This window comes from Terrapene carolina, unplaced genomic scaffold, assembly GCF_002925995.2.
Source record: "Terrapene carolina triunguis isolate 2854851 unplaced genomic scaffold, T_m_triunguis-2.0 Scaffold517, whole genome shotgun sequence".
Taxonomy (NCBI): Eukaryota; Metazoa; Chordata; order Testudines; family Emydidae; genus Terrapene; species Terrapene triunguis.
In genome coordinates this window covers 2,456,925-2,469,424 of record NW_020664868.1, presented here as the reverse complement: position 1 = coordinate 2,469,424, position 12,500 = coordinate 2,456,925, and the positions used below count along the sequence as shown (strand labels likewise).

The following is a 12,500-nucleotide window of genomic DNA, read 5'->3' as shown; positions in this document are numbered from 1 at the left end:
TGGAGCAGCCGGGAGCTCCCCCCACAGCCAGCGTCCCCCACCCCGCTTCTCACAGCGCCCCCTGCTGGACGAGGCTGGGGCAGCCAGCCGCTCCCCCTGCTGCTCCCTTTGCTCACCTCCACGATGCTCCTCAGGTCCCGCACGTAGGCCTGCTCCGTCTCCACAATCTCCAGCACCACCCGGTCCAGCTGGGACAGCTTGACCCGCCGTTCCCTGGCTCTGGCAGGCCCGGGGGACCAGGCACTGCCACCGCCACGCTTGGCGCCCCCCGGGGGCCCCTCGGCCGGCCCCTCCAGCAGCGCCACCGGGGTGAGATCGAGGCTGATGTCGCAGCCGTTCTGCTGGGCGTCGGGCGGGTAGCCGGCGGGGCAGCCCCCGCCCAAGGCCCCGCTGCTGCCGAAGGCGCTCTGGCTGTCGGGCAGGGAGGCGGAGGAGGCGGAGGAGCTGAGGCTGACGGGCCGCTCGCCGTCCGAGCACACCGTGTTGACCGAAGTGCAGCTGCCCGAGATGGTGGCGGCGGCCATGCCGCCGGCGATCCCGCTCAGCGAGGACACGGAGGATGGTCTGGCGGCCACTGAGGGGGGAGAGCGAGACGGACGGGTTAGCGGCGCCCACCCTGCTGGGAGATGCCCCATTGCGCAGCGCCCCCTGCTGGGAGAGGCCGGGGCTGGAGTAGCCGGGAGCTCCCCTTACAGCCAAGGCTCCTGCCCCGCTCCCCACAGCGCCCCCTGCTGAGAGAAGCCAGGGCTGGAGTTCCTGGGTTCGCCACCCTGCTCTTGGAGGGGAGTAGGGTCTACTAGTCAGAGCAGAGAGATGAGTCTGGACTCCTGGGCTCCCCCCGCCCCGAGCTCTGTCGCTGGCTGACGTTGGGCAAGCCCCGTGCCTCCCCTCCGTGCCTCAGTTTCTCCCTCTGTGTAAGAGGTACCGTGACACCCTCCTCCCTCACCACGCAGGGGCGCTAAACTCATTCGTGCCTGCAGAGCTCCTCCGGCGGGACACACCGGGGGAGCCAAGGGGCCACTGCCTGGATGCCCAGGGCTCAGGCGGATTTCCCCGTGCTCGCAAGCAGCGGCAACGGCTGGAGGATCAAGGGATCGATTCCTCCCCCCTCCACCTCTGTGGCTCTCCGGCCCAGCGTGGCCGGGAACGGCCGCAGTTCTCTCTTTTCAGCCCTTCTCAGGCTGGGCCTCCGGCACTAATAGGAGACAGGTGCACCCCATGAGCTTGGGGGGGGATCCTTTCTAGCCCTACTGTCCCTCCAGCCCAGACCCCAATAAGCCGGCACCCGCCCGTGCATCCTGCAAACCACCCCATCCCGGAGCTGCAACCACATTGAGCTCAAGCCGCTTCCTCCCGCCGCCCCCCACCCCGCATCGTCACCTCCGATCCCGGCTCCGCGGGCTTGTGCCCCCATCTGACGTGGCGACGCCAGGGGGACCCGTCCCCAGCTGCACTTCACGCTCCCCACCCCCGCCCCGGTCTCCGAGAGCTTCCTCGCCCGCCTTGCACCTTCGAGGCTGTGGTTTGCGTTGCATTGTGGGAGGAGAGGCTTTGCACACACACACACCCGGCGCACACTGAGCTCTGCCGCTCGGGGAAAGGTTTGCACAAAAATATACATTAGAGACGGGCCCTGGATTCAGATCGTCCCTGGGCAGCTCGGTGCTGGGTTCTGGTCCTGGGGCATGAGCCCACGTCTGTCATCTGTATTTATTTATTATATACAGAGATCCCTCTATGCGCGCGCACACACACACACCCCACTAAGCACAAACCCCTGTGCGCACACACACACCTCTGTGCACACACACACACACACCCCACTAAGCACAAACCCCTGTGTGCTCACACACACCTCTGTGCACACCCACCTCTCTGTGTGCGCGCACACACACCCCACTAAGCACAAACCCCTGTGCGCACACACACACCTCTGTGCACACACACACCTCTGTGCGCGAGCACACACACACCCCACTAAGCACAAACCCCTGTGCGCTCACACACACCTCTGTGCACACACACACCTCTGTGTGCGCGCACACACACACCACTAAGCACATACCCGTGTGCACACACACACACCTCTGTGCACACCCACAAACACACCTCTATGCACATACCCATGCGCGCTCACACACCTCGAGGCACACAACTCTCTATGCACACCCACACACCCCTATATGCATACACACACCCCAAGTGTGCGCACACACACACCCCGTGCACATACGCACACCCCGCTGTACACATTCAGCCCTCTATGCACACCCGACGCGCACACCCAGACACACACACCCATGCATTTGTGCACAAATGAACTTTTCCCATGCACTCACCCGGCACTCACGCTCGCCCCTTGTGCATGCGCACACCACCACACACATATTACACAAGCGCACCGCTGTTTAAACACACAGACGCACAAACGCCTTTACGCACACATCTCCCTATACGCGTACACGGCCGCCCCAGCCCCACACACACATGGTGCACTCCCCCCACGCACACACAATTCAAGGCCACTCTGTGCCCGCGCCCCCACCCCTCCATGCACGCGCACACTCGCCCCAACCCAGCACTGTGCACCCGCACCGGTGCACAAACACTTCTCTGCATGCACGGACACCCCACAGGTACCCCCTCACGCCCCCATGCACGGAGAACAATGGAGAATGTTACACACACACACACACACACAGTGGATTTGAACAGCCGTGGGGAGTGTCACACAGACAGCAGTATGACAATACCTCCCAGCTCTCATCATTGGCTGATCTCAGAGCACTCGTTTTACCGAGGGGGAAACTGAGGCACGGAAAGGGGAAAGGACTTGCTCACAGGCCCCCAGCAGCAGAGCCGGGAATGGAGCCCGGGACTCCTGAACACCAGTCCAGCGCGCTATCCACTAGGCCACACTGCCTCCCATCTACGGTGGCACAAATATCCGGACCCTTCGCCCTCCCCCGTTGCCCGTGCTCCAGGAGAGGCCAGCAGGAGCAGGACTCCGGCAGCAGGAGGCCTGGGGTCGGGGTCTGCCGGCCCCATGGACTCCAATGGAGCGACGCCCATTGACACCAGGCGGGGATCTGGCCCCTCCCGACAGTTCACATCTCTCTGGCCCTTTCGGTTCCGGCCAGCGAATAGGTGAGTCAAAACGAGCAGCAGCCACAGAGCCGGAGAGAGGAACCGACTGCACCCGACGCTTCGGCGGGAGGAAGTGGAACATGAACAGCTCGCAAGCAGGGGCGGGACACCGGGGGGCGCCGGCACTGCCTGGCTGTCTCCATGCGCCCTGGCAGCGTGCCTCAGTTTCCCCTTTAAAAGCCCCACCCTAATGCTTTCAAATGGGGGGCAGCTTCAATGCAGACAATGGCTCTTCAATGCAGACCCGCTGGGTGGGGGGTCCCTGCTTGTCTCTTGTCAGTTTCAACGGCGGGGGAAGGGTTAAATTCGATCCCTTAAAGGGCCCATCCACCCCTCCACGCGCCAGGCTCCTCGTGCCAAGACTGCCAGGAATGCGGAAGCCCTCGGACGACCTGTTTGCTTTGGTCTCCCCATTGGGGGCCTCCTCGATCCAACCGGCCGCGTGAAGCCTGGAGGTTTATTATTCAAACCCTGGCCCCCCACCGGCTGGAAGGGAGGGGGGTGGGACTGGCGCATGCCCAGGCTGAGATGCCCGGCCTCGGCATGGAGTCCATGACTCCAGCTCTGCCCCTCCTCCTCCGCCTCCTCCTTCGGGCCTGAGAGTCAGCTCCGCCCCATTGCCGAGCTCTGGGGCTGGGGTTGTGGGGAGGTCGCTTGGACTCCCTTTGCGCTGCGTGTTCTGGGTCCTGCCTGGCTTCCGGTGCCATTTAGAGCAACCTCTGGGCTGCTCTAACTCACCCCCCCCCCCCCCCCCCCGCCCCTGTCCACCCAGAGCCCCTCTCTGCTTCATCTGAGCTAGGATCGGCACCCGTCCCTCTGCTGGGGTGGGTTATTCGGCTCTGAGAAGTGGTTTGCAGCCGGGGTGCGACAGAAAACCCCATCTGCTGCTGCTGTTTACGTAGGGCTGCCGCTGAGCACGGGGATCTGCAGGCACAGCTGGGAGACGCTCGTCGTCCCAGCGGACAAAACACGGGGCAGCCGTTTGGGGGAGGGGTGGGGTGTGGGGCGGGTTTCAAGAAGGGCTGGTGGGTTAAGGATGGGGAGATTGTTCAGGGGCTGCAGGGAAGAGGGAATGAGAAAGAACGTGGGAAGGAGAGAGACAAGGAGCCCATGAAGCAACTCACAATCACTGTGCCCCCATCTGAGAGATGGGGAAACTGAGGCACGAGGGGGGGGAGATTTCCCCAAGGTCAGCCAGCGAATCGGTGGCAAAGCTGGGAATAAAACCCAGGAATCCTGCCTCCCCGTCTCTGCTCTGTGCAGTAACCCACCCCATCTGCGGGCGGGGCAGATCGCCTCATCAGCCCGGGAGCTCTGCATCCAGCCCCACAGGGGGTCACATCGCGTGGGGGCCCCGGGCACCAACCTTGACTGCCTGCTTTCTTCTTGCTGCCTCGACGGGCTCCCTCAGGCATGGTGCTGTGGTCTGCGACGGACGTCCTGCGCAGAGAGGGAGACAACGCCGAGTCACAAGTCACGAACCAGGAGTCTCACAACCGCCTCGCTCCAACCCACAGTCCACACTCGAGTCGAAGCATTCAGGTTTGGATTGGATTGGATGATCTTCCGGGGGGCTGGAGGGGAGGGGAGGCCTGGGTCGTTTACCAAATTTCAGCTGGATACCGGATTATTCTTCCCTTTCATGCCTAAAAGATACTCTCTGCACGATGGTTGTTAAACAGCTTCCATGCCTCACCCCAGAAGTGGTTGCATTTCAGCATCAGGTGAGCAAGCCCTGTATGAATAGCTGCCGCGCCTCACCCCAGAGCGGGCTGCATCTCGGTACTGCGTGGGGAAAAACAACTCCGTGGGCACAACAGAAGCACGAGCCATTCAGTGCAAGATGCACCGAGGAGCAGACCACTTTACGGCCCCAGGGCAACTGTCCCCCAGGCTCCGCCAACAGGACCAAGCCTCAGCCGATGCAAGCAGGGGAAGAACCCAAGGTGAACCCACGACCTCACGAACGCGGAGGGACCTTTCTGCTGCAGACTGGGACCCTGCACCGGTGCAAATGCAGCCTGGCTGATCTGGGCAGCCTTTTGTTCTGCTGCAGGTGTTGCTTCAGGTGCAGAGCGACAGGGAATCGGGCCCCTCTGCCTGCGGCACATCTGGGTCCCTCATGCCTGGCGCTCAGCCACTAACTGCCCCTGCCACCCGGGAAGCTGGTTTAGCGGAGGAAGCAGTCTAGGCTGAGAACAAGGAGGATAACAGCACTTCCCTTTGCCTCCGTGTGGAAGCATCATTAACTCCTTGTGCAAACTGTGCAGTGCTGGTGCAACTCACACCATGCAAACTGCATTGCATGGTCCTCATGCAACTCCCCCTCGTGCAAACTGCATTGTGCTGGTGCTGCTGGGGCACCATGCAAGCTGCTGGGGCAACCCTTCTTGTGCAAAATGCACTGCACCCTGTTGGTGCAACCTGCTCTCGTGCAAACAGCACGGTGTCGGCACAACCCACACCGTGCAAATTCTGCTGCAACGTGCTGGGGCAATCCCTCCTCGTGCAAACTGTGCGGTGTGGGGTGGACGCCAACTCCCCCTCGTGCAAACTGGTGCGAACAGCGGCTTGCACCACCCCAGCTTCCCCGGGGGAGACTCTGGGAGCTCATCGGCGCCGTGCCGATCAGCCGGGCCTGGTCCCTGTTCAGCTCCGCCTGGCGGGGTTGGAGGAAGGTCAGGATTGCTCGGCTGCCAGCCGCCGCGCGGAGGAGTGCATCACAATCATATCAGGCAGCCCTTCCGCCCTACCACCCCCCCATGTCCTTCCCTCTTTCCTGGAGATGCAAGAAACAGGCAAAGGCTGGCACCGCTCATGCCCGCTGCCCACCGGGCGGGCCTATGGCTTTAATTCCCGCACAGCTCACTGCTTCCCCCTATTCATCTCCATGGACCGGGGCACAATCAACACAGGCTGGGAACACAATGCAGCCTATTTTGAGCCCAGTGACTTCAGCCGGACCAGACCACTTCAGCCCTCCGGCGTTTCAACAGCTGTGCGCCACCGGCCGCCGCCAGGAGCGACAGGTGCCCCCGACCCCCGCGATGGCTGGGAACGGATTAGGGAAGATACACCCCGATGAGCCGAGCCGGTGACCCACGCCCCACGCTGCAACCAAACCCCAGAAACCATCTGACCAATTGTGAGTCAGGGGTGGGGAGCCAAAATCCTTCCTGACCCCCCGCAAGGTGGCCGGGGGAAGCCCTGAAGCATGAGATTAGATTACAGTCATTAACGCCCAGCAGCAGGTGTCAGGTGCACGTTGAGGGCAATCGCAGCTCATCGATAACGGGGATGGAGACGTAGCAATGACCGTCCCCCTTAACGTTCTAGATGGAAGGATCCAAAGGAAAGAGATTGGGGGGGGGTTGATGGGACAAGACAGCCTCCCCCCGAAATAAACCCAAATACAAGTAGGTTCCCACCCCCGCCAGCAGACGCAGGCTGGCCTTGAGGTTAGGGCATGGGGCTGCCAGTCTCCAGCTCTGCTACAAACGTCCTGTGTAGTATTTTTTATTATTTGGTATGTTTTGGTAGGACCTAGCGGCCCCTGGTAAGATCCAAGCCCCATCATGCCGGGTGCTGCACAGGGTCAGGTCTGGGGTTACAGGTGAAGCAACTATTAGGTCTATTACGGTAGCACCTAGACGTCCCAGCTAAGATTGGGGCCCCACCGCGCCGGGTGCTGCACAGACCCAGAGCCACCCCCGACCCAAAGAACTTCCAGTCCGATCCACTTCGGAAGTGGAATAAGCTGAGTCGGAAAAAGGCACTTCGCTTGGTGCACGGTTCACACCCTACCTTAATCCGGAGTAACGTCCCCATGTAGATACGCCCTATAGACAAAGGAAGGATCATCCACACCATGGGGAAACTGAGGCCCAGAGAGACACGAAGGTCTCTAGATTCCACAGTGAGTCTGTGGCAGTGCCAGGAATCCAACCCGGATCTCTTCAAGCCCAACCCGGTGCGGTAACTAGAAAACCAACCTGATGTGGAGTCCCCTCTGCCTCAGTTTCCCCACCTATACAATGAGCAGGAGGATCCTTCCCTGTCTCCCGCAGCGGTTGTGAGGAGGGCAATAGCAATCCCTAGCGCTTTTCATCATAGAAGCGTCGGGCTGGAAGGGACCCCGAGAGGTGATCGCATCCAGCCCCCTGCGTTGAGGCCAGACCGAGTTAACCTAGCCCAGCCCTGACCGGGGTTTGTCCAGCCTGTTCTTAAAAGCCCCCAGTGACGGGGATCCCGCAAGGTCCCTGGGACGCCTGTTCCAGAGCTTCCCTCCCCGGAGAGTTCAGAGTTCTCCTCCCTGGTCTAACTCCTGTTAGCAGTCACATCTCAAAGAACTATACCAAGGAGGTCAGTATCATTAGCCGCATTTGGGTAAACTGAGGCACAGAGGGGCCAGGGACTTTCCCACGCTCACCCAGCGGAGGACACAACCCAGGTTTCCTGTGTCCCAGTCTAGCGCTCGATCCACTAGGCCACGCTGCGCCTAGCGCAACCCACGACTCCCGACCAGGGCGGTACCACACGACAAACAGCAACAGACGCCGCGAGGGGGTTCGACGACCCTGGGGGCGGGCGTGAGGCCCGGCTGCCCGCCAGCAGGGCGGCGGTGGAGGGGCCGCCTGCTCCGTGCACAGAAACCAGGGTGGGTTTACACTCACTCCCAGCAGTTCCCTCGGATTGGGTGCCAGTCGCATTCCTGAGCTAATGCCGCTTTCCAGATTCCCCCACCCAAATCCCCAGGCTTCAAACAGAAAGAGAGTGGGGGAAAATATCCCCTAATAAGGTCAAACGGGACACCCTCCGCGGCAGAAAGAACGTGGCCCAGCGGCAGGCTTTGGAGTGGGAATCCAGTCGATTTCCGCCGGGGCGGCTGAGGGCAAACCTGGGCTCGGTTGGGAATCGGTTCTTGGGTCTTTGGTTTTCACGGACTCCTGGGGCCCGCTTCTCAGTCACGCTCAGGTCCCCCTGGGAGGCTCTGGGGTGGGAACGGCTGCCCTGAGAATCTCCCACCCACAGGGGGCCTCCCCGGTCTGCCGGGGGCTGGTGTAAGGGCCCTGCTCACAGCCCCAGAAGTAGGGGTGGATCGGGGCCGCAGCCGGAGCGCCCTGCGCTGTGGCTATTCTCTGCTTTCCAGGGCCAAAAAGGGGCGCAGAATGCGTTAGAGCAGCCCTGAGGCTGCACCGAGTGGACCAGGCAGGGCTCAAAATACAGGGAATGCAAAGGGGGGCCCAAAGGGATCCCGCCATCCTTGCTCCAGGCTCCTAGGAGCTGCCCCCTATGGATTGGGGAGGGGGGAACAAAGAATAGCCACAGCGCAGTGCACTCTGGCCGCGCCCCTGAAGCTAAAACTGCATCTCTCTGGATCTTGTACAGCGCCTGGCACATTGTCACAGCTCAACCGTCAATGACAGCGACCAAGACGAAGCAAAACCTGTCCTCCCTGTCATTCCAAACAAAGAAACCCCAAGCCGAAGGATCCCATGCATAAAAAGAAGAGGGGGTGGCGGGTGAAGATATTTGGTGCTTCCCGTAAGGCCCTAGCTTCTGGAGTCATGGGATTTCTTACAAATCTAACTTGCTTGAGTTTCTAGCCGTCATGTCTTCCGAGAAATCCTTGGAAACATGGACTGAGCGTGACCCTAAGGATTACAAAAACCAGAAGGGAAGTAAAAAGAACCCCAACATTATTCAACATGAAATGTCTCCATGGCCCCGAACTGAACGTCCTCAGAATTCATGTTTCCTGGGAATTTTGTTCTAATGCCGAGCGAAGTTTTTACCCCCAAAATGTCGCAATTTCCCCACAGAATAGAAATCTCAGGGGTCCAGCCCACTCTAAAAGCAGATCAGACCTGACAGCCAGTCCTGCTCCAACCACTAGATCCCACTCTCCTCCCAGAGTCAGGATAAGAACCCAGGAGTCCTGACCCCCAGGCCAGCCCCTGCTCTATCCACTAGATCCCCCTCTCCTCCTGGGAGATGGGCCTAGAACCCAGGTGTCCTATCTCCCAGTTCCACTCCTGCCACCATCTTCCCCACTGCTGCCACCATCACAGCCCCCATCCTCTATCTAACCGGCCTGTGACCTCCCCCACCCCAGCCTGCCACAAGCTAACCTGAGTGTGGAGGTGCGTCCATGCTGCAGAAAGCGGCTGGGAGCCTTGGTTCATGGGCGTGGCCCGGGCTGGAATCAGGCAGGGGATTTCCGGGTTCACAATTATCCCTTTCAGAGCCAGCACCCGAGCTGGAAAGCACCCAAAGACCCAGCCGTGCCTATGGGGTTCTTATTCCAGGTAGGATCTTAGCACCCAGAGGGCCCCATGGCACCCAGTGGAGAGCTACCCAGCCTAAGCAGACAAAGGAAGCACTAGAGATTCGCCCAGCCGGCAGTGGGCTGATTGTGTCTGTATCACACTAGCGACTCGAGCGAGATCGGGGCCCAGGCTAAATAACCGAGACAGACAAAGGACGGGAGGGAAAAGAAAGAGGCCAGTGGCCGCATCAAAACACCTCAGGTCTCCTGGGTCCCACCCTCTGGTTGATCCACTCAAGCTAACTAGAACTCAACCCTCCCAGTCCCTCAGCTGTGTTGGGTCTTATAGTATTATCCCCATTTTACTGCCGGGGAAACTGAGGCCCGGAGCGGTGATTCATCCAGTGAGGGCCTACCCACCAGGAAGCTGGTTCCAGGAAACATGTGAGACCCCAGGACTGGGAGGGAGGTGGAGGATATCCATGCCTGCTCCTTCTCTGCCCACAGCGGAGCCAGGCTGCGGGAGTGGCGCTGTGATCCCCAGCATGCCCTGCCTCGTGTCTGTACAGCGCCTAGCACCGCGCAGTCTTGCTCAGAGCGTCTACGCACTACCATAACGTACGCCACATCCACACACCTCGTCGCTTTCCGGCAGCCCCGTGTAACCGGCAGGTGAGGGAGAAAAGGTCCAGCTGTCATTTAGCGACGCTTGCAGAGCGTGCCCCGCTCCAGACGCAAAGGGTTCTGGGACGGCGAACGCTGGGGCGTGGGATCAAACACAAACTGGGCAGGGCGCCCAAAATTACCAAACATATGCAATGCGCAGACATGCCCGGAACCGAGAGGGCAGGGGAAAAAGGGAAAAACGTTCACTCCCAGAGGTTTGCATCCCATGATCCTCTCAAAGGGCTTCCATCAGACCAGGGTTCTCTTACACACACACACACACACACACACACACACACACGTCCTACTTCCCAATCCCAGCCACTAGATCCCACTCTCCTCACAGAGCTGTGCAAAGAACCCAGGTGTCCTGACACCCAGGCTCACCCTTGCTCTCACCACTAGACCGCACGCCCCTGGGAGACACGGGAAGGGAAGTCAGCTCTGCTGACATGCAACCTTGTGCTCTAACCACCAGGCATCATCCCTTCCCACAGCTTGGGAGTGACCTGAGACCTCCTGACGGCCCATCTCCTGCTCTAGCCACTAGACCCCACTCCCCTCGGAGACAGAACTCGGGACTCCTGACTCTCAGCCCTGTGCTCTTACCACTAGACCACTCCACCAGGGCAGCCCAGGGACCGACACGAAGCGCAGACCCGGTTGGGTCGGTACCACCCTGCCTCCCAGCCTGGTACATTCGCCCTCATTCCTATTCATTGCGCCACACAGCAGCTGCCGCACAACAGTCACCGCGCTCCACCCCAGAGGTGGCTGCTTTCCAGCAGCCGCGCACACGAAGGCAAAAATCCCTTGATGTCACGCAGAGGCCGGGGGTTTGGCTGCCGTCAGCAGGAGCCAGGTCAGAACCGGGCTGGTGGGGTTTAACCGGCAAGCACTTTGGAATCCTCCGACAGAAGGAACCGGATTCCGCTCCTGGAAGATGCTGGCAAACTGCACGTTGGCTGGCTCCTCCGGAGGATAACAACCTACTAGAGCCGCCAGCCGCGAGTTAGTCCTTTGGCTTTAGCAGCGGAGATCTGGCGCGCCTAAGGCCCCAGGTTCAAGTCCTCCAGCTGCGAGTCTAGCGGCCTCCCCACGGGTCAACTCTACCGGTGTGACTCCAGATTGTCATCTGAAGTGTCCCAAAGCTGCCCCCATCAAGGGGGATCTGGGAGGGCCAGATCTGGCTTTCAGGCTCCGAATCTGTTCCCTGGGAGATCCTGTCCCAGAACAGACCAATGCGAACGACCTCCGCTCGTGAATAGACCCTCCTCCGCGCTGGCTGGCCCGGGCGGATAGAGACAGACAAAGCGAGGGCAGAGTGGAGCTTCCCTTCCTTCCTTCCTTCCATGTCTGTGGCTCCTGCTCCGGCAGCCAAGCCTGACCTCAGATGAACCCGCTTTGCTCCAGCCCTTCTGGGACGGAGGGTCGCTGGGGGCCTGGCCAGCAGCACGCATGCACCCTGCTAGAAGCCAAAGCAGCGGCCGTGGGGGGGAACCGTGCTGTGCCAGCCATGGGCACCTGACCTGGACCAGCGCCCCATGCCAGGGCCATCTAACCCAGCCCCGCGGCCAGGGGGCACCCAACCCAGCCCCCTGCATCCAGGACAGACCGACCTGTCCCCATGCCCAGAGCCCCCCAGCGCAACCCAGCACCCCACACCAGGGGTCACCCCATCCAGCACCTTGCACCCAGGAACCTGCCAACAATCTCCCAACATCTCACTGCCCCATGCTTGGCCCCCCCCACACACACACACACATTACGCACTTGTGCACCACAACTTGGTCCCAAAGATTTTCTGGGTTGACGCTGCCCCGTTTGCTTGCTTCAATGATTTCAATACCAGGGAACAAGACAGACGGGGAGACACGCGGTGAGACAGATTTTTCCGGCACCGCTCCCGGACCCTGTCGAAAAATAGCTTCCTTCCAAGAACGGTAGCTCTTGGCACCACCAAACCCAACGGTTAACAGCCGGGCTCGGCCGATGCCAGCTCGTTTTCTCTCTACCACCCCCTGCTGGGACTGGCATCGCCACCCTGGCCCAGCCCGGAGTTAAAGTCCTAGATTTGAAGGACTACGGAGGGGAGCGGCAGATTTCACATGGAGCACCGGGGAGACCAAGACGGGAATACTGCATCCCGTTGTGGAGTCCACGTTTTAAAAAGGACGATGCAAAAAAACTGGGATGGGTGCAAAGAAGAGTCTGGAAAACCCGCCTCCCGAGCAGGGGTTAAAGGAGACTGGGAGAACGTACCCAAGGGACTCGGGCCTGGTCTGGAAGCACCTCCACAGCGAGTTCTGATACCCGGGGGCGATTTCATTCGGCAGAACGGGATCAAACAGCTGGGAGCAGAAGCGAGACACATTCGGGCTGATGGAAATTGAACAGGGAGGGGGACTGTCTCAAAAAC

At 60.5% G+C, this 12,500-nt stretch overlaps 1 protein-coding gene across 1 annotated transcript in view; it reads right to left on the bottom strand.

Moving 5' to 3' along the window:
- PLEKHG2 (pleckstrin homology and RhoGEF domain containing G2) overlaps window positions 1-4,794 on the bottom strand; it is a 25,327-nt gene extending 20,533 nt beyond the window's left edge. The window contains exons 1-2 of the mRNA XM_029913204.1: window positions 4,514-4,794; window positions 117-574 (exon numbers count right to left, since the gene is read on the bottom strand). Coding sequence (XP_029769064.1) covers window positions 117-574; window positions 4,514-4,562 — 507 coding nt within the window. The 5' untranslated portion in view covers window positions 4,563-4,794. The remainder of the gene's footprint in view (window positions 1-116; window positions 575-4,513) is intronic.
- Between the last annotated feature and the right edge of the window lie 7,706 nt (window positions 4,795-12,500).